Source organism: Myotis lucifugus, unplaced genomic scaffold, assembly GCF_000147115.1.
Source record: "Myotis lucifugus unplaced genomic scaffold, Myoluc2.0 scaffold_730, whole genome shotgun sequence".
NCBI classification, from domain to species: Eukaryota; Metazoa; Chordata; class Mammalia; order Chiroptera; family Vespertilionidae; genus Myotis; species Myotis lucifugus.
This window is the reverse complement of record NW_005871778.1, coordinates 80,925-101,742: the sequence shown is the minus strand read 5'-3', so window position 1 is coordinate 101,742 and position 20,818 is coordinate 80,925. Positions and strand designations below refer to the sequence as shown.

The window sequence follows — 20,818 nt, the reverse complement described above, 5'->3', positions numbered from 1 at the left end:
ACGTACCTTCTGGCCATGCTTTGTCCTGTTAGGAAGCCCCTCTTCCTCATTGTAGACCAGGTGTGGGAGGCAGACCACCTGCCCTCAGAGCCTGGCCGCTCCCACCAGCTGTGTCCTCGGCCTCATCACGGAGTTCCAAGGGGGCCCAAGGGGCCCGGCCGTGCTGAGGAGAAGGGACTCCGCACCTGCAGGGAGTTGTTTGCACCCGAATCCCACCTCCTGCTCATTAAAGTGCGAATCCCACCTCCTGCTCATTAAAGTGCTCCTGACGTCTGTGCTGTGGGTCCGGGCAGGAAAGGGAGGGAAGAGCTGCGCGGAGACGAGTGTTCAGCAGAACAAGAGGGGAATGAATGGTGGACGCTGAGCAGCCCCACGGGCTCTCGTGTGGCCGGAGAGCTGGGGGGAGAGGGGGCTCCCCCACCTGCTGCAGGGAGGACGCGAGGGGCTTCCTGGCAAAGACGAGTCGTCATAATTACAGACTCGTCCTTTCTGTTTGAAAAGCCGCCACTTTAAAACGGCTCCGGCAATTACACATCAGTTACAACCTGCAATCAGCCCTCAGTTCAAGCGTCTGGAGTCTGCAGTGTAGATACAAAGCCTCCTCCTCAGGTGGGGTCAGGAGTTCAGTCAGATCATCCACCAGGGAGCCCATTGCAGCCACTGGCCCTGATGACCCATCAGCCATTGGCCCTGATGACCCACCAGCCATTGGCCCTGATGATCCACCAGCCAATCGGCCACTGGCCCTGATAATCCATCAGCCACTGGCCCTGATGATCCATCAGCCAATTGGTCACTGGCCCTGATGGTCGATCAGCTACTGGCCCTGATGGTTGATCAGCCACTGGTCCTGATGGTCAATCAGCCACTGGCCCTGATGATCCATCAGCCAATCGGTCACTGGCCCTGATGGTCGATCAGCCACTGGTCCTAATGGTCGATCAGCCACTGGCCCTGATGGTCGATCAGTCACTGGCCCTGATGGTCGATCAGCCACTGGCCCTGATGACCCATCAGCCTCTGATGGCCCAGCACTGTCCTCACAGGGACTGTCTGTTCTCCCTTCCAGGCCATTTCTTTCCTCACGCCCCTGGCTGTGATCTGTGTGGTGAAAATTATCCGGCGAACAGACAAGACTGAAATTAAGGAAGCCTTCCTAGGTAGAGTATCCACGGCTCTGGTTTAAGGGGTGGGGCAGGACTGAATTAGATCACGGGGTTTAAGAAAACCTCAGTTGCTCCCAGCTAACTTTCTCTCGGTCAAATCAAGCTTGGGAGGAGCAAGACTAAGTGTTGTGAGACCAGGAAGGTCCAGGGCACAGGTGGAAGCAGCAGCGCCTCCCCTCAGCCCGTGGCCGCTGTCCGTTGTTCTGAACAGTAGCGTCCGCCTCCCTCAAGACCGGTTGCCTGGGCTCAGGGCAGGGCAGCTCTTGGTGGCGAAAGAAAACGAACCTGAAACTTTGTCACCCCTGCCTGTCCAGCTCACATTGTGGCGAATAGGCCCATGGTACAGGCAGCTCAGAAATCACCACGTCCACACCCCCAGAGACCCTGGCTCCATGGTTTCTCGGGCCTGGCCACGGAAGTCGTGGTCTCCGACCAGCCTGTGGATGCCGTCCCCTTCCTCCCCCCCCAGGCCAGGCAGGTCCTGGCTGCTCCTCTGTGGTTTCGGGTTTGGTAGTGACGCGGCCCAGTTTCCGAGGCTGGTGGTGGAGAGGTAGGCTTTTCCAGACAGGGCACGGGGGCCCCTCCCACACGTGGCCCAAGCGGCCGGGGCTGGGTCAGGACGGATAGCACTGTGGTCCCAGGATGTCCTGTTGGGGGTCTTCTCAATTGACCTGGAAATCCCTTCCCCTCACTTTAAAAAATTATCTTTATTCTTGAAAGTATTGCAGATTCTCCCCCCGCCTCCATTGATTCCATCTACCCCACCCCACTCCCCCTCCCCTCCCAGGCCTTCACCACACTGTTGTCTGTGTCTGTGGGTTCGGCATAGATGCACATAAATTCTTTAGTTAATCTCTTTTCATGCCGCCTCCCCCCCCCCCCCCGCCTTCCCGTGAGATTCGTCAGTCTGTTCCATGCTTCTTTGTCTCTGGATCTATTTTTGTTCATTAGTTTATTTTCTTCCCACATACGAGTGAGATCCTGGGACACTTGTCTTTCTCTCACTGGCTTCCTTCACTCAGCATCATGCTCCCCAGGTCCCTGCAGGCTGCCCCAAAGGGTAAGGGATCCTCCTCCTTCGCAGCTGCATAGCATCCCATGGTGTGACTCCCACAGCTCTTACCCACGCGTCTGCTGACGGGCACTCGGCTGTTTCCAGATCTCGGCTCTTGTCAATGGTGCTGCGGTGAGCATGGGGCGCACATGTTCGTCTGATGGGGTTTCAGATTCCAGGATATCGTCCCAGAAGGGGGATCGCTGGGTCAGAGGGCAGTTCCATGTTTAATTTTTGAGGAAACTCCAGACTGTCTGCACCCCCACCCCTTGCCCTCACTGTTTCTTCATCTCCCCTCTGGTCTGAGACCCCAAGACCTGTGACTGTGGGGAAGGGCCTCATGGTAATTTGCCGGCGGCTCTTGAGGTCTGGCTGTGGCGACGGCAGCAAGGAGCCCGCCGTGGCTTTCTCCGGGCTTTTTCACTCTCGGTGAGTCTTCCTGAGGAGCATTTCGAAATCGCACCCCAGACCCGCCTCCTACACATCAACAGAGAAGGTGGAGGTATCGGGCGTCCTGTTGGCCTAACAAATGAGAGCCTGCCCTGGAGAAATGATGGCGAGCCTCACGTTTTTTAAAAGCCCCTGCTTTTCGGAAGCCTTAGAAACCGGGGGAGGAGGGAGGAGCTTTACAAAGCGAGGACAGGCCCGGCCGGCGTGGCTCAGTGCTTGAGCGTCGACGTACGAATCAGGAGGTCACAGTTCCATTCCCGGTCGGGGCACAGGCCCAGGTTGTGAGCTTGATCCCCAGTGGGGGGCGTGCAGGAGGCAGCTGATCCATGATTCTCTCTCATCATGGATGTTTCTCTCTCGCCCTCTCCCTTCCTCTCTGAGATCAATAAAAATATATTTAAAAAGCAAGGACAGAGACTAGGTGCAGCCTCCCAATGTCTGGAATTCAGGACTTTCCGGGGAGGGGCTTCGTGCCCAGGCCCCTTTCCTCGGGCACCTTCCACAGACTGGATGCCGTGCGCTCCCCTTCCCTGCATGTCCAGTGGCCACCTCTGTGCATCACTGCTGGACCAGAGGAGTGAGGCTGGGCCCATGCAGCTTCAGGCTTCAAGGGACACAGGCAGAGAACACTGTCCGTGTGACGAGAACCCCGTCTGGAAGGAGTGCTAACTCCCCAGCAGCAACGAACGTGACCAGGGGCCTCGGAGCCTCTGGGACACTCGTTAGTCTGCAAGTGCCTCTGTTCAGGCCTCTTGCCGGCCAGCTCACACCACGTGGCTTTGGGTTTTGTCAGCAGACAGTCTGGTTGCTGGCTGACCTCTCGAGCCCACAGTGCGGTGGGGTGCTGTCGACCAGACCCCTCAAACCAGGGTTGTCATTAGTCAGGAAGCTCTCGGATCAGGTCACTCATTTCCTGCATCTGAACTCGGCTGTCTTCTCTCTGGTGTCTGTCGGTGAGAGGCCCATGCTGATGCCCTGGGGTGCTGTTCAGATGGAAATAACCACCGGTCCAGGTCACTTCCAGAATAAGGAGTCAGGCTGTGGTTCTGGCAGCAAGTAGCTCACCATCACTTTCATGAGGAGATGCCATCCGCCCTCGATATTGTCACCCCAGATCCCCCCTCTTCTCTCCTTCGGGCTTTCGGGTCAGGAGTGAAGCTGCCAGCCGTCAGGACCTGACATGCACAGTTTCCAGCTCGGCTACTTGGGTCTTTCCAAGACCCGCTCTGTGCAGGGCGAGCCCAGGGGTGCAGAGGTCGGGTGTGTGGGGTTCCGATTGACACCTCCCCTTGAAGTTCCCGAGGCACTGGCAGCTCAGCGGGTGATGCTTCTTCCGGAGACTTTGTCTGTGCGAGAGGCCAGGCCAGGGCCAGGTGGGAAGTCAGACCGGCTGGAGAACAGCAGGGCGCCCGCGGACCAGGGTGTGGGGGAGACCCCGTCATGTCGGGTGTCCTCACAGCCTGTCCGTTGTCATGGCTCCGGGACAAGCGGCATGAAGACAGCCCAGGGATCCCTTCTCTGCCAAGGAGACCTTCCCGCAGGCCCCGAGCTTGGGAGAGGGCAGGGAGGCCAGCGTTTCGGGAGGAGGGTCTGTGCACGCGGATGCAATCAGAGGGTTTCCCTGCGCTTCCCCCTCTCGTTTCCATTTCTGCGCCCCCCTCGCAGGCGTGGTGTCTAAGTGGTAGGACCACACGCTGAGCCACCTGTGGCCCCTCCCCTCCCCCCCCCACCCTTGAGATATGCAGTCCCCCCCTCACACTCGGGTGGTAAACCTTCCTCTGACAAAGGAGTCCATTGGAACCGGCTGCTCCATTCTCTCTGCTCCCACAACTTGTTGCCAGCAGGTAGGTTTCCATGTGCACGTGCACCACAGCTGCTCGTCCACTCGCCTACTGATGGCACGTGGGCTGCTTCCACGTCTTGGCTGTTGTAACTAACGCTGCAGTGAGCAGGGGGTGCACACATTCTTTCCAAGGGGTGTTTGCGTTTCTTTGGATATATTCCCAGAAGTGGGATCACTGGGTCATGCTGTTTCTTTTTCTTTTTTTCTTTAATTTTCGGGTTTTGTTAGTCTTCACCCAAGGATATTTTTCCATTGATTTTTTAGAGAAAATAGAAGGGAGATGGAGAGACAGAGAGAGAGAGACATCGGTGTGAGAGACACATCGATTGGTTGCCTCCTACATGCACCCTGGCCAGGGCCGGGGATCAAGCCTGTAGCCGAGAGGTAAGTGCCCTTGGCTGGAATCGAACACGAGACCCTTCAGTCCCCAGGCTGATGCTCTACCCACTGAGCCAAATCGGCCAGGGCTACTGTTTCATTTTCAATTTTTTGAGAGAAATCTATACTGTTTTCCACACTGGCTGCACCAGTCTGCAGCCCCACCAATAGTACATGAGGGTTCCCTTTTCTCCACATCGTTGCCAACGCTTAATGTTGGTTGATTCATCGATGATGCCATCCTGACAGGTGTGAGGTGATGGACTCCTCAGCTGTAAAAAGGAGGAAGTCTTACCTCTGCGACAGCACGGATGACCTGGAGAGCATCATGGGAAATGAAGTCGGTCAGTCGGAGAAAGACAAGCACTGTAGGGTCTCACTCACGTGGGATCTAATGAACAAAATAGACGAACGAACAGGCGCATAGATACCGAGAGCAGCCTGACAGCTGTCAGAGGGGAGGGGGTTGGGTGAAAAAGGTGACGGGGTTGAGCAAAAAATAAGTAAAACTGGTAGATACAGCAGTGCAGTGAGTACCAGAGGGAAGGCGGGGGTAGAAGAGGGTAAACGGGGGGTAAATGGTGATGGGAAGAGACTAGACTTTGGGTGGTGAACACACGGTACAGCACACAGATGTGCACCTGAAACCTTTATAATTTTATTGACCAATGTCACCCCAGCCTAACACAAACATTTTTAAAAGGCAAGCGGCTTTCTCCAGCTCGTCCCTGTGCCCGTGGTGCCCCCTGGCCACTCCAAGCTCTCTGCTCGTAGGACAACAGGCTCGTTCCCTGATGGCCATGAACACCTCTTTCCCGAAAATGTCCCCACGGGAATCTTGGCTCCTGTTGAGTCCTTCGTATTTGCCAGAGGGAAGGGCAGCTCCTGTGCGTCATCGTTCAGTAGAGCAAGGGGACGGGCACCCGAGGGCTCTCCGTGTGCACGGCATCCGAGCCTCCGCACACGGACTCGCCACGTGTGAGGTCTCAATGAACACGGGGCAGCTCCCTGACTCCGTCACGCGCATCCTTGGATGGCCTGTCCCTCACGCATCAAAGTCCTTCGGAGCTGGGAGAGCCCCCTGCTGTGTATTTTAGACAAAGTATTCCAAAATTCCTGGTGCTTTAGGCCAACTTTCTCAGAACCCACCAGGTCGTGGGACTCCTCACCTCAGACACAGCGCCTGCTGGATAGCAGATGGGCAGCTGTTGGCAGGTGACAGGTCGACAGGAGGTAGTTGCCGCTATCAAACTGAAACGCTTCTGCGCAGCAAACGGAACCGACGGCAAAACAAGAGGCAGCCGCCAAATGGGAGATGGTATTTGCACACAGGAGCCCCGACAAAGGTTTAATATCCAAAGTATATAAAGAGCTCAAAGAACAACACCAGTCAGACAACCCAAGGAAAGAACGGCCATCGGGTGGGTCAACAAAGAACTTGTGTGCATAGACGCTTAACCTGGGGGTGCAGACAACAGGGTGGTGAAGGCCTGGGATGGGGGCGGGGCGGGAGCAGGCTGGAAGAGGTCAATGGGGAATAAAGGGAACTTATGTAATACTTTCAAAATAACGATTTTAAAAAATGGCCATAGGACCTGAGCAGACACCTCTCCCAGGAAGACATACAAATAGCCTATCGATGTATGAAAAGATGTTCAACCTCACTAGCAATCAGGGGAGTGCACATCAAAACTACAACGAGAAACCACCTCACACCTGTTAGAACAAGACAGGTAATAGCAAGGTTGTGGAGAAGAGGGAACCCTCGTCCGTCCACTGCTGGTGGGAAGGGAGATGTGCAGCCCCTCTGCCAACAGTACGGAGTCCCTCAAAACCTGAATAGAGCTGCCACATGACCCAGCAGTCCGTACCCGAAACCTCTATGACCATATTAACCCACGTCACCCCAATAAGTTTAATAAAATAAAAAGGAGAATTGCCAAATGGGAGTGTCCTCTTTTGCAGAAGGATGTTCTCATGAGAACTGACTGAGAAGGTTGCAGAAGGAAATGAGAAGTTCATGTTTCTCGCTTCCAGCCTTACATCTGCCCGTGACAGACGGCTCCTCCGCGATACTGAGCATTCAGTCGGGGAGGAGATCGATCTCCGGCTCAGGACTCGGGGTTTTATGAGTCGCTCTCCAAAGTCCTGTCCTAATTACATTTTACTCGCCACCCAAACGTGCTGTTTTTAAAGCTGTTGGCCCGTCTTCCTCAGCCGTAGATGAAATAGTGTTTTGTGATGTGGGTGATGACTTTGACTTGAGACCAGCCGGTGACTTTTCTGTCTGTTGGTTTTGTCCTGTAGCCGTGTCCTTGGCTCTCGCTCTGAACGGCGTCTGCACAAACACCATTAAGCTCATCGTGGGCAGGTGAGTCCCCCAAAGAAACGGCTGGTGACAGGCGCCCAAGGCCACCTGTGCAGGCACCGTGGCCGCGGGGAGGACGCAGCACGAGGCAGATGCCAGCTCTGCTGGTTCCCTCGGACGCTGTCCTGGGTTGTGTCCTCAGCACAGTCTTTCCTCCCCTTCGAATTCCGAGCCCCTGTCTCGGGAAGCGGGAGGTCGGTAGTAAAGAGGGATCCACCGACTCCACTTCGGTGTTTCCAGTCCATCCTGTGCTCCACCCACTCCCGGCCGCTCGTCGGTTTTGCCTCCAGAATCCGTGAGGTCACCGTCTGTTGTTCCCTCGGGATAAGAAGGGTGGATCGGCATCGGAGACGCTCTGACCCTCCTGGGAAGGATTTCTGTTCTCCGTGTCGTGCCTTCTCCCCGCCTGCCTGGGAGGGCCGGTCTCTAGAGAACAGTCAAAAGGCCTGAATTCGAGACCTGCCTGGGCCCTGACCAGCTGTTGGCCTGAGGCAGGTTGTCTCCCCTCCCAGCACCTCGGCCTTTACTGACCACCTACCTGGGCAGGTGCGGGCCGGGCTCCGAGGGGGCAGGGAAGGGACACCCGTCGGGCAGGCGGTCCATGCCCTGGGCTGCTGCGACCACGAGCAGCCCCTGCTTAGAGCTGCCAGGGGCCCTGCTGAACTGCTGGTTCTCAGGCCTGGGCTGCTCGGAGGGTGTGGTTCAGACCTCTGAGAGATGACTGACATTGATTATTGGCTGTTATTGGTGATTACTGGGGCCTACCTCCTAGAGCTGGGAGTGTCCGTGAGCCACTGTGTATGAACGGTGCCCCGATGCGTGCAGAAAAGGGGCCCTGTGTTTGCAGCCGTGCCCGCGGTGGCGTTACTGGGTTGACTCGATGAGAGGTGGTTGGCCATCGGCCATCGCACACCTGGGAGAAAACCCTCACTGGAACGAGGCAGAAAGGCAGGGTGAGGTGTGTGGGTGCAGGAGCCCATGGGGGGCGCGGTTCCGAGCTGGCTGAGTGTGACCCAGAGGGGTGTTCCCTTTCGAAGCCTGCGTTCTGCACCTGTAAAGTGAAGATGCCCAGGGGTTGCCGCAGGTTATCACGAATCCTGGGACCGGCACAGGTGCACGCTCAGCACCATCTGGTCCCAGGCTGAGCTGAGCCGAGGCTGCGGCAGGAGGCCCGGGCCCTCCCCTGCAGAGGGCACTCTCCCACCACGCTCATGGACCGAGACTTTCGGGGTCCTCTCGGGGGTCGGGGAGATCTGCTGTCTGCGAGGGGCAGCCGGCCACTCAGAGTCCCAGTGAAGGGACAGGAGCCGCCCTGGGACCTGGATCCTGACGCAGCCTCAATGCAGGGCCTGGGCGGGTGGGGCGCTGACCTCACCAGCGCTGAGGGAGGTTCCTCCTGAACCCCGTTCCCCTCAGGCCTCACCTTGTAGGTAGTGGCCTCCCCTTGACAGACGTGGAAACAGGCTCAGGAGGCACTTGGCCTTCCCAAGGTCAGGACACTCGTAGGCGGCAGAGCAGGAGTCCAGCTGGGGGTCTCTCTGACCCGAGGCCTAAGCTCTACCCTGTCTGTCGTGTGTGGGACCCAGGGTGGAGCTGGGGTGTGGCTGGTGTGGCTGGGGTGTGGCCAGGGGGGCTGGGGTGTGGCCGGAGGAGCTGGCAGGGTCAGCTGGGGCTCGTTGTGACGGCAGCGTTTATATGGAATGTGTCCGTGGTGTCTTTTGTAGACCGCGCCCCGATTTCTTTCACCGCTGCTTTCCAGATGGGGTGATGAACGCGGAGATGCACTGCACAGGGGACCCCGAGCTGGTGTCCGAGGGCCGCAAGAGCTTCCCCAGCATCCACTCCTCCTGTAAGTGCCCGCGGGACACGGGTTCCCCCATGGTTCTCGGTCGCCCTGCGGGGTCAGGGCGCGGTTCACTGTCCTGTGTGGGCCGTTGGCTCACAAACAGGATCTTCCGCTGGAGGGACAAGGGGTGGACGAGGCTCCAGCGTTTAGAAACGTTGGTGCTGCTGCTGCGAGCCCGGCAGGTGTAACACGTGACCCTTCACCCGTGTCCGTGGGACTCAGGCGCTGGACCGTGCTCACTGGGCCGCCGCCTTGTAGCTCAGGGTTCACTCGAGTTTATTCCCTCGGAGACGGTACTGTTTGTTTGTGTGTGTGTGTGTCGTCTGTACCACTATGTAGCACACATATGTACACATGTATACCTCCACACAATGTGTGATCTCTTGTAGATGTTCCAGCTGGGACCAGCCTTAAGGCCAAGACTAAATAGTGTGAATGAGGTGCAGGGAGGTGCAGTGGAGAGAGGGGTGCAGGGAGGTGTGTTGGAGAGAGGGGTGCAGGGAGGTGTGTTGGAGAGAGGGGTGCAGGGAGGTGCGGTGGAGAGAGGGGTGCAAGGAGGTGTGGTGGAGAGAGGGGTGCAAGGAGGTGCGGTGGAGAGAGGGGTGCAGGGAGGTGTGTTGGAGAGAGGGGTGCAGGGAGGTGTGGTGGAGAGAGGGGTGCAAGGAGGTGCGGTGGAGAGAGGGGTGCAGGGAGGTGTGGTGGAGAGAGGGGTGCAGGGAGGTGCGGTGGAGAGAGGGGTGCAGGGAGGTGTGTTGGAGAGAGGGGTGCAGGGAGGTGTGTTGGAGAGAGGGGTGCAGGCAGGTGTGTTAGAGAGAGGGGTGCAAGGAGGTGTGGTGGAGAGAGGGGTGCAGGGAGGTGTGGTGGAGAGAGGGGTGCAGGGAGGTGTGTTGGAGAGAGGGGTGCAGGGAGGTGTGGTGGAGAGAGGGGTGCAGGGAGGTGCGGTGGAGAGAGGGGTGCAGGGAGGTGTGGTGGAGAGAACGGGACTTGGGTGGCAGTGCCCGGCCCTGCCTGGCATCAGCTCTGTGACAACCTCCCTGTGGTAAGTGGGGAGATGACGCCTGTTCCTGTGGGTGAGGGTTGGGATAAGCCCGTGGTCGGCAAACGGCGGCTCGGCAAAGGGCGGCTCGGCAAAGGGCGGCTCGGCAAGCGGCGGCTCGCGAGCCACATGCGGCTCTTTGGCCCCTTGAGTGTGGCTCTTCCACAAAATACCAACTTCTGCCATGGCCCACGAAGTTTCAATCGCATTGTACGTGCGCACCCACACGTGGTATTTTGTGGAAGAGCCACACTCAAGGGGCCAAAGAGCCGCATGTGGCTCGCGAGCCGCGGTTTGCCAACCACGGGGATATGCGATGCTGACCCCAGCGTTCCTGCAGCGCCCGCCTTCTAAGCGTTTGGTGCGCTGTCTTATTTGCTCCCCTCGTATGCAAGGTACTTGGTGTAGCCCTTTAAATGGATGTCGTTATCTGTGTTGCTGTTTATCGCCAGAGCCGAGGTTCCGGGCTGTCCTGTGCGTTCGCTTTGTCATGTTCACTGAAGGGCTTCGTGCTGGACGCGGTGCCAGGCACTGGGGACACAACGGTAAACAAGATGCCTCACGCCCGGCCGCGTGGCTCAGTGGTTGAGCGTTGACCCATGGGCAACGTTGTGTGGGTTCCTTATGGCTGTTTCAGGCCTTTGGCTTTTAGCTCAGACTTCCAATTTGGGCCCAAAGATCGTTCAGGATGTTACGTGTATTCTAAAAGTGGAAGCTCACATCACCATGTCCTCTGTAACAGACATCTTTTGGGATATGGGTAGATTCATGGATTGATAAATGGGTGAAAGGGAGGAGAGAAATCAATCCATCAATCAATTGATCGATCAATCATGAGCCAACAGTGTTTCACAAAACCCTCCTCTGGAAAGTGTCCAGGCCCTGAGTGGGTGCCCGACCTCAGCTGGCACAGCCGTAGGAACACACGGCCTTTCTTGGTGCTTTCTCTGACCCGTATCTGGTGTGCACATCCTCAGAAAGATGTGTTCTTCCTTTCCCTTTTGCATAAAACTCAGAAACATCCCTGAGTAATGGCCATCGGGGTCTCCAGCCGCCGTCTCCCTCCCGGCTCGCTCCTCACGCCTCTGAGGGCCTGGGGCTGCCTCTCCCGTCTGCTGGCTGCTTGGGAAATGCAGAGTCACTTTAGTGGTAGCTGGACCCAGCTTCGTTAGGAGGCGCAGTCGGCCGGAGGACATGACACCGCTCTCTCCCCAGCCGAGTCGGGGGTGTGGGTGGCAGGGCTGGGCCACCTTGGGGAGTAAGGAGGACCAACAGGACCCACTGCCCCGGACCTGCCCCAGCTGAGTGAGGGACGTCCCAGGTCCCAGGGACACTCAGCATCTGCGGCACCAACACCTCGTAGCTCCCGCTGCTCCCCGGCTCGTTCTTGCCTGTAGACGCCGAGGTGGAGGTGGGAGGGGGGGGGGCACCAGGGCCCTGTGGTGGTGAGCCGGGCCTGCGGGTCCCTGGAACATACCCATTTCCTCACTCTGCCCGGGGGAGGGGGCGTCGAGGCAGTGCAGCGGGAAGGCCGCTGGACGGAGGCTTGGCTGTCCTTCAGCTTCGCGTATAAATCCTTCCCGGGATGACACTTGGACCCGGGCGACCTTCCGACGCCCAGGTGCACACGTGCCGCCTTCCTCTTCCGTCCTCTCGCGTGGAGGCCCCCGATGCCTCGCGGCTCCTCCGTGGCTCCGGCCTTGAGACCGGGCTGAGCGTCCCTCAGAGCAGCCGAGCAGCTTCTTGAATAATTCACCGGGAACTCTAGTCTGGGGATCCCCAGCCAGGCTGGAGCAAGTTGAGTTTTCTCTCCGTGTGAGTCCGGGTTCTCCTGAGAAGCAGAACCAATGGTGTAGCTATAATGAGATTCACTGCGAGGAATTTTAATAAATAATTCATGTAATTATGGAGGCTGAGAGTCCTGCAATCTACCGTCTGCAGACGGGGGGAGGCGGAGCAGGAGAGCTGGGGGTAAGTTCCAGTTTGGGTTCAAGGCCCAAGAACCAGGTGCTGATGGCGAGGGTCCCAGTCCAAGGGCACGAGGCCGCGTTCCAGCTCACACTCACCAGCAGGGGACGCAGTTTCTCCTTTCCTCCACCTCATTTCAGAGAGGAAGGGAGAGGGAGAGAGAGAAACGTCAGTGATGAGAGAGAACCATTGATCGGCTGCCTCCTGCACGCCCCCTACTGGGGATCGAGCCCACAACCCGGGCATGTGCCCTGACCGGGAATCGAACCCTGACCTCCTGGTTCATAGGTTGATGCTCAACCACTGAGCCACGCCGGCCGGGCCATAGGCCCAGCACTTAACCAGGGTCAGGACACTGGCTTCCGAGAGCTCCCGGTTGCGCCTGCTCTCCTCCAAGGCCTGCAGCGCTGTTTCCTGCCGGGACGCTCTCGCTAATGCCCTGTGAGTCCTGCTCCTTCCACCTCCTGACTTTATACACCGCGATGCCTCCCTGTCCCCTCCAGCTTCTCTCCTCCGAGAGTCTGTTCCCTTCCTGACATTCCCCACGGTTTGTAATCACTTCTGTTTCTACTTCCGCTGAAGCCAAGAACCAAGCCTGTCTCCTTGTTAGCTGAGTGTCATACCTGGCCAGCTCTGTAGCAGGAAGTGAATACATGTTTGAAAAAAAAAAAAAACACCTTTATGGTAGAATCCTTAACCTCCTAGCCCCGTGGAGATGTGGATGGTCGCTGTTTTTCGAGAATGTGTGTGTCTTGTGATGTTCGCCTATTTTTCTAGATCCTGGCAGGTCAGGTTCTTCGTCTTGGACAAAACCTTGCATTGAGTTAGGGAATAAAGTCATCTTCCTCTAGACCAGCGGTTCTCAACTTGTGGGTTGCGACCACTTTGGGGGTCGAACGACCCTTTCACAGGGGTCGCCTAAGACCATCAGAAAATACATATATAATTACATATTGTTTTTGTGATTAATCACTATGCTTTATGTTCAATTTGTAACAATGAAATTGGGGGTCAGCACAACATGAGGAACCATATTAAAGGGTCGCAGCATTAGGAAGGTTGAGAACCACTGCTCTAGACTCAGGCCCTTGGCTGCCTCGACTCCATGGCCTTTCACGGAATCCCAGCTTCTTGCTCTAACGAGTGAAACACTGAAGCTGAGATCAGGGCGATGCATCCCCCTCTCCCCGGGGAAGTCGGACTCTGACTGGGTTGCAGGGTGTTCACACTTTCCATCGCGTTCCGGCGTCGTTGGCATCGAGGAGTCGCCCCCCCTTCGGGGGCTCCCCACGCGCCCACCGTGCTCATTCCCAGGAGAGCTCCTGGCTGGCGGGCCAGTGGGCGTGGTGACTGAACTGACGAGTAGCTGCTGCGGCGGCTGCTTTTTCTTCAAAACAAACACAGAATTGACTGAAACCATGACCTGCTGTCCCTGAGCCTCATTCCCCACGTGGAGGGTTTGCAACCATGACCTGCTGTCCCCTGAGCCTCATTCCCCACGTGGAGGGTTTGCTCAGTGATTGGAAGGCTGTCAGCTCCCCCGGCTTCCTGAGGGGCAGTGCCAGGCGGGAGCCAAGGAGCTGGCGCAGGGACAGCCTGTGAAACGCAGCGCAGGGAGCGGGGCCCCTGGCTCTCTCCTGCTGCTCACAGAGGCAGAGCAGGCAGAGTGCCCCTGAATGGAGGGGGGTGCAGGCATCAGGCTGCAGGAGGAGAGAGCCGGTGGCCCCCGCTCCCTGCACTCACTCCATGGGCTCCCGCCTGGCAGCCACCGGCTCAGGAAGCCGGCGGAGCTGAATGTGAGGGGGCCAGACATCGGGTTCTCGACACCCAGTTACTGCAGTTACGATGCACAGGGAAGCGGAAGGTCAATGTACAGTGAAGAGTAGGTGCCTCTGACATCAACCAGCGCCTCCTCCAGCCCCGGACGGAGCGTCTGCGATGTCCCGGGGAAGCACCCGATTGCCCACAAGCTCGTCTTAATCCTCAGGAAGACACTCTGAGTAGATATTCCCATTGCCATGTTGCCGGTGAGACCACAGGTCAGGGATCTGCCTAACGCCAATGAGTGTGAGTGGGGAAGCCAGTCCTCCGCTGCAGGACACTGGTTGCTCCCATGTCTTGGCCACCGTGAATAATGTTGCCATGAACACGGGGGCGGCGGGGGGGATTTCTATTGAGGCTTCATCACGGAGGCTGATTAGTCTTCACTTTGCTCCCAGCCCCTCCCCCGCTCTGGAGAATGGGGGATTGGGCTGAAAGTCCAAGCTTCTCATCACCTGGTCTTCCGGTGACCGGCCTCCATTCAGGACCCACCCAGGCGCCCACCCTCAGTGGGTGGGTGTGCCCAGTGCTCGTACCACTTAGGTCTTAGGAGCTCTCTGCCAGGAACCGAGGGCAGAGGCCAATAGATGGTTGTCATCTCACACCTTCCCTCCTGTGTGGGCTCAAGTCCCCAGTCAAGGCGGCCTGGGGTCTGATCAGAAGGGTTGTTTTTTCCTAACAAACCAAAGTGCAGGTGGCACGACATCTCACAAAAGGCAGGTGCCTTTGAGGCCATCTCCTCAGATGGTGGCTGGGCAGTGGCGGTCATTACCGTTTCGAGGACTCCTGAGGTCCCTGCACCCCAGGAGAGGGTACATAAAGGGCTGCCGTCTTCGTAGTTGTTTCTCGAACGTGTGCGTTGCCATTCGAATCTGGCCATCACTTTTATGTTCTACTAAGGCCTTCGGAAGTAAAATGCAATTATTTTTCATAAAAATGTTATCTTTATGTAATCCTGCTCAGGCTCTCAGCAGCTCCCCTAACGGTGATATGGAACAGGGTAATTCCTCCCTTCTGAAGTCTTGTTCTTATATTTATGTTTCTGATCATTGTGGCACATCATCAAGACGGGGAAACGAAAAGGTTGTCCTGGGGATTGAAACTGCTTCCCATCTTGGTGACCGTTCATAACTCTCTCTAGGGTAAGGAGTAGCATCTATAAGAATTTTTCATTGAGTAGTGCAGGGTGAAGGGAGGGGCAGAGTGGCTTCTGTCATTTCAGAGTCCTAATCCTCCGGGGCAAGGCCTTGCCCACTCCCAGGACCACAGGGTGGACCAAGGGGCGGCCACCTTCTCCCCCAAAGCCCGTTCTCCCCTGTCCCTCATGCTTCCTCAGCGCCTTGGTGCATTGTGCCCAGGTGGGATTTTTTTTTCCCCAGAACAAAGTCCTCTTTGAAGATGCAAACTGGTGTCACAGAAGGAGTTTATTGTCTAATTTTTTTCTGTTTGCATTTCCTGCCTCTGGTATTTGCTTTCAGGCTAATTACCAGCATTTTAGTTCCTTTTCCCCTTTGTTCATTCTCAAACAAGATGCACCATCATTTCCATCCTGAGATGGAAATCTCACCTGGCTCAGGTAGCTTAAGCGTCACCCTGCCTAGAGCAGGGGATGAGGGCATGACCTTCTGTGGCCGTAGATGTCTTTCTGCCTCCAGGACGGTGGCCTGTTGCAGGGATACCTAACAGAGCCGGTCATGTGTGTGTTCATTCAGCTCCATGGATTGGTGACTTCCCTTGTCTTCCCTCTGTATTAACTCAGTTCTGATGGCCACGCGCCTACAGGGGCATAAAAAACAAATGGGCAGTTAGCAGTCCTGTGACTGCATTCGGCCAAGGAATCCTATGATTTTTTTCTTTTGTTTAGAAATAATTCATAGTTGCTGGTGGTTTTTTAAAAATACGTTTTTATTGATTTTTAGTGCGAGGAGAAGGGAGAGAGATAGATAGAAGCAGCAATGAGAGAAAGAAACATCATCGATCAGCTGCCTTATGCATGCCCCCTGCTAGGGATGGACCCACAACCGGGCATGTGCCCAGACTGTGAATCGAACCAGCAACCTCTTGGTTCATGGTAGATGCTCAACCACTGAGTCACACCAGCCCGGCAATTCATTTTTTTTAAGGGCAGCATTAACCTTCAGTAAATACTAGTAATTTGACTATCTGAGCCTCTATTTCTCATCCATAAAATGGACCTATTAAATTACATCAGGACCCAAATCATTTCCCCTAAATTATCTAGTTGAATTAATTGATATTTTTTTAGGTTGTTGAATTATTGCCATCAATAATTGCAATGAACTCTTGTCTTTAAAAGACATTGTAAAGGAATTATTGGTGTGAGATTCAGAAGATTTCAAGGATTTTGAGAATTCTCTTAACCCAGCAAAGACAGGCTTTGTTTCCTACATCAGAGCACAAGTATCTCATGGCTGAGCGTTTAGAGAAGCGAGATTTTTTTTGGAAAAGTTACTGTGCGTACTGAGTCTACTCTGCAGTTTTCATCAAGATTTTTCCTTGAAACTTGAACTCTGGCTGGGTCGCTACATCGGATGTTAATGAACCTTGTTTGTTTCATGAGGAAGAAATCACTGCCTTGCCCAGTTGCTCCGTTGAATGGTTTCACCTGTAGATGCACCGTAGACCCACCTTCTCAGATCTGTAACCGTCTTCTTTCACCCTCTTGTTGAAAATGAAATCCCTTAATATCCTAGAATACTAGTGAATAGAGCTTGTCATAAAAAAGGAAAACAGAACAAGCATGTTAGCTGGGCTAAACTATGGATTGAGAAATTAAAACTATAATTGAGAAACTGACCATATTAAGGGATTTGGGGCCACGGGGCATGAAAACAGGTTCTGAAAGTGAAATTTGTTTCTGAAGAATCTTGGAGAAAAGCAGGCCTGGCCTCCTGGCTGTCTGTCCCTCTCATCTCATCGAGAGCTTCGGGCGTTCTGCGAGTGGGATGGGGAAGATATCTCTGTGATTCATCTCACGAGCCTTCAAGTTTGTTTATTTTACCAGCTGGGATCGTTCTGCATCTGCTGAGAGCCCCCAGGGCCTCAGAATGATGAGATCTTGAGAACCTGGCTCTGGAATTCTCTCTAAGCAAGCATTGCAGTTACATAACTCAGGAGCACAGATTGCACGGGAGCCCTTGCAAAGGCTTCTCTGTCAGGATGGAACTTTCCAGACCTGAGGCTGTGCACAGCGATGGTTACTGCAGTCAGCAATGTGAGGAGCTTGGTCAATAGGTCCCAAGCACTGTGCTGGCAATTTACAATTGCTCATAGACTAACCCCCAGGGCCACTGTGAGTGGTGTGCTAACACCATTGCACAGATAAGGAAACTGAGGCCTTGAGGGGGAGCTCACAGTTGTAAATGGCAGAGCTGAGTACCACACCTGCTTGGTGTGTCTCAGGAACCCATGCTCCTCAACAGGATGGATGGATGATGGATGGATGGATGGATGGATGGATGAGTGGATGATGGATGGATGGATGAATGGATGATGGATGGATGAATGGATGATGGATGGATGGATGGATAATGGATGGATGCATGGATGGAGGCATGGATGAATAGATGATGGATGGATGGATGGATAATGGATGGATGCATGCATGGATGATGGATGGATGGATGCATGCATGGATGAATAGATGATGGATAGGTGGATGAATGGATGATGGATGGATGGATGGATGGATGGATAATGGATGGATGGATGAGTGGATGATGGATGGATGGATGAATGGATGATGGATGGGTGAATGGATGCATGCATGCATGGATGGTTGAATGGATGATGGATGGACGGATGGATAGTGGATGGATGAATAGATGATGGATAGGTGGATGAATGGATGATGGATGGATGGATGGATGGATGGGTGGGTGGATGGTTGGATGGATGGATGAATGGATAGATAAAATAGAATAGATTTGGTCACATGCAAGCCTGGGAGGGCATTCTCATGGTTGAGAGCTTCATACCAGCCTGGTTCTAGCAGAGCACAGGTTGCCTAGATGGAGAGCATGATGGCAGGCAGGTGCCCGGGTGCTCTGCATCCCTGCCACTCACCACCTGCCAGGTAACCCTGCTGTTTCTCTTCGGCAGTTGCCTTTTCAGGCCTGGGCTTCACCACGTTCTACCTGGCCGGCAAGCTGCACTGCTTCACAGAGAGCGGGAGGGGCAAGAGCTGGCGGCTGTGCGCCGCGATCCTGCCCCTGTACTGCGCCATGATGATCGCGCTGTCCCGCATGTGCGACTACAAGCACCACTGGCAAGGTGAGCCCTCCCCTCCTGCTCCTCTGCCCAGGAGCTGCTCCTCCTCCCGCTCTTTCTGTTCCTGCAGCCCAGGCCTGTGGGACGCCCTTCTCACCTCTTCCAGGGTTTGTGCCAGTGGTGGTGAGGCAGCAGGAAGGGCCGGTGAAACCCCCAGCCGCACAGCCCTCAGCTGTCTTTCCCTCGTCACTCGTTAGGAAGCAGCAGTGCCAGGGCGTGGGGAGCTGTGTTCATCCCACTCTCACCTATTAGGGTAACCAAGGAGGCTCAGGTTTGCAGCTGGAGAAGGGACCAACCTGGAGCCTGGGGCTGCCTCAGAGGTGGGGGAGGAGGGGTGGCAGCCAGAGGCCTGACGGAGATAGATGAGTTGTTGCTTTTCTGTGGTGACTGAGCTGCCCAGCGACCGTGGGCGGGGCCATCCATCATGACGAGAACTCGTGTGTAGCCCACGGGCATCAGCAAAGCCCGAGGCGGCTCCTTGTAGACGTCCGTTAACATGAATATGATGAGAGTTTTATGACTCCATTTCTATTTCGATTTGAGTAGCTGTGCCCGGTGTGGGAGTTCCTCTTGCGAAGTTCCTCTGGCTTCTCGATTACAGGTTCAGTCCCGTAAACAGCCATCGTCTCCCAGGCCTTGCTCGGGGTCTCATGCCGCTCCCCAGTCCACGGGCAGCGGACTGCTTGTCCAGGGGATCCTCCCCCCCGCTCCCCGTGGTTTTCCCTGGTTTCTCTTCTTGGTTCTGTGTCCAGAACATTTCCAGAATCAACGTCCCCTTCCCCGTCCAGTGCAAACCTCCGTTGCTTGTTGCCTGGATCATTGCGATGCCTCCCTACCAGGCACTGAGTGGGGGTGTGGGGTCTAAAGAGATGCACAGACAGTAGCCCAGGAGCCAGTGGGGCCCCGGCTTGAGCTGAGGGTTCACCTGAGCCCGGAAGGGAGTGGGAGACCTGCTCGGGCCCACACCGGGAGCCTGGCCGACTTACATCCTGTGGGATCACAGACACCGCCCCTCGGGGGCCAGATGGGCCTGCCTTCCGTCTCTCAAGTTGGCTAAGCCTCTCCTTCTGGCTGGAAGCCTGCGGGGGCCTCCCTGCTTCCATTTCTCACGTCCCCTGGTGGCGCCTGCTCGCCCTGCAGGGCCGGCCTGCGGGTGGCCACCCCAGTGGTGACCTCACAGACGCACTTGTCCCTCATGGCAGGTGTCACATAAGAGCATCAAACACCTGCATGGAGGCTCAGAGGAATGTGAGGCCCAGGGTCAGCCTGCTGTGTGGACGGCAGAAGGGCAAGCAAAGCATTAGGGACTGCTCAGCCCTGGTTAGTAGCCACCGAGGTAGGAGGGGAGGGTGAGACTCTGAGAGAGAACAGTGACCCCTGCAGCCCATCCCTGCCCCCGGCGCCTGTGGGGGAGGAAGGAATTTTCCTCTGCCTTGTAGGTTCCTTCTACGGGCCTAGTGATTAAACCAGCGTGAGGTAGATTCATATGAGAAAATGACCACGTTTAATTACATAAGTACGGGAGACCCACATACATGAGAGAGTTAGAGGCCCCACGCACATGGAGATTCAGAGACAGGAAGGTAAGATGAGGTGTGCGTGACATTCTGAGCTAAGGATGAGGTAAGGCATTGACCTTCAGAGAGGAAGGGAGAGGGATAGAAGAGGCATCGATCGCTGCCACCTGCACGCCCCACGCTGGGGATTGAGCCCACAACCCGGGCCTGTGCCCTGACTGGAAATCGAACCCTGACCTCCTGGTTCATGGGTCAATGCTCAACCCCTGAGCCACGCCGGCCGGGCTCCAGGACACATTCTGAAGGGATGTTTAAGGTCTAGGACAGTTTGCAGAGCCTCCAGGTTATTCCTCTGGCACAGTTTCTCTCCCTGGAGGCGGTCGGGCCCAGCCAGCAAGTGGCTCCTGGAGCACGTGCCCCCGGGAGACACACGGCCCATGTGAAGGACTCACAATCGTAACCCTCCCGCGTGTGCTCTCTCCTGCCTAGACTCGTTCGTGGGCGGCGTCATCGGCCTCCTGTTCGCCTACATCTGCTACCGGCAGCACTACCCGCCTCTGGCCAACACGGCTTGTCACACACCCTACGTCAGCCTCCGGGTGCCGGCCTCGCTGAAGAAGGAGGAGGTGCCGGCGGCTGACAGCACGCCCAGCCTGCCCCCGGAGGGCGCCACCCGAGGGCCCCCGTGTGACCAGGGGCTCAGGAGGTGGACGTGAGCTGGCACCTCTCCCACCGACGTTGTCACATGCGAGGTTCCCTGCCGGGTTCCCATCCGTGTTCCCTCAGTCCTCCTGCCTCCGTGTCGCTGCCGGCTCCCGCCACTTTCAGATGTCCGACCTTCCACTTTTCTTGGATTTCGCAGAACGGAGGACATGGGACCAACTCGGGAGGGGGACGGGGACAAGGATTGGGGTGGGGGGGGGCAGCCCGGTCAAGTTCCTGCTGCCGGAAAGGTCCGCTGCCTCGCCCCACTCCCGGTGGTTTTCCGGGTTGTGGAAAAATTATAAAAACCTCCCCACCTTGAAAAAAAGGAAGGCGGGGGTCTTGGCAATGTCGCCCGGGTTTTCCCAGGCAAAGGGGG

The 20,818-nt window shown here is 56.2% G+C and overlaps 1 protein-coding gene across 2 annotated transcripts in view; it reads left to right on the top strand.

Moving 5' to 3' along the window:
• The window catches only part of PLPP4 (phospholipid phosphatase 4), a 33,808-nt gene extending 13,399 nt beyond the window's left edge, over window positions 1–20,409 (top strand). The window contains exons 3-7 of one of the 2 annotated variants that reach the window (XM_023746772.1): window positions 1,070–1,160; window positions 7,199–7,262; window positions 9,019–9,108; window positions 18,053–18,223; window positions 20,227–20,409. In XM_023746772.1, coding sequence (XP_023602540.1) covers window positions 1,070–1,160; window positions 7,199–7,262; window positions 9,019–9,108; window positions 18,053–18,223; window positions 20,227–20,377 — 567 coding nt within the window. In that variant the 3' untranslated portion in view covers window positions 20,378–20,409. Of the gene's footprint in view, window positions 1–1,069; window positions 1,161–7,198; window positions 7,263–9,018; window positions 9,109–18,052; window positions 18,224–20,226 lie in introns of those variants that run through there. The other variant, XM_023746773.1, reaches the window with a different exon arrangement.
• The last annotated feature ends 409 nt before the right edge of the window (window positions 20,410–20,818 follow it).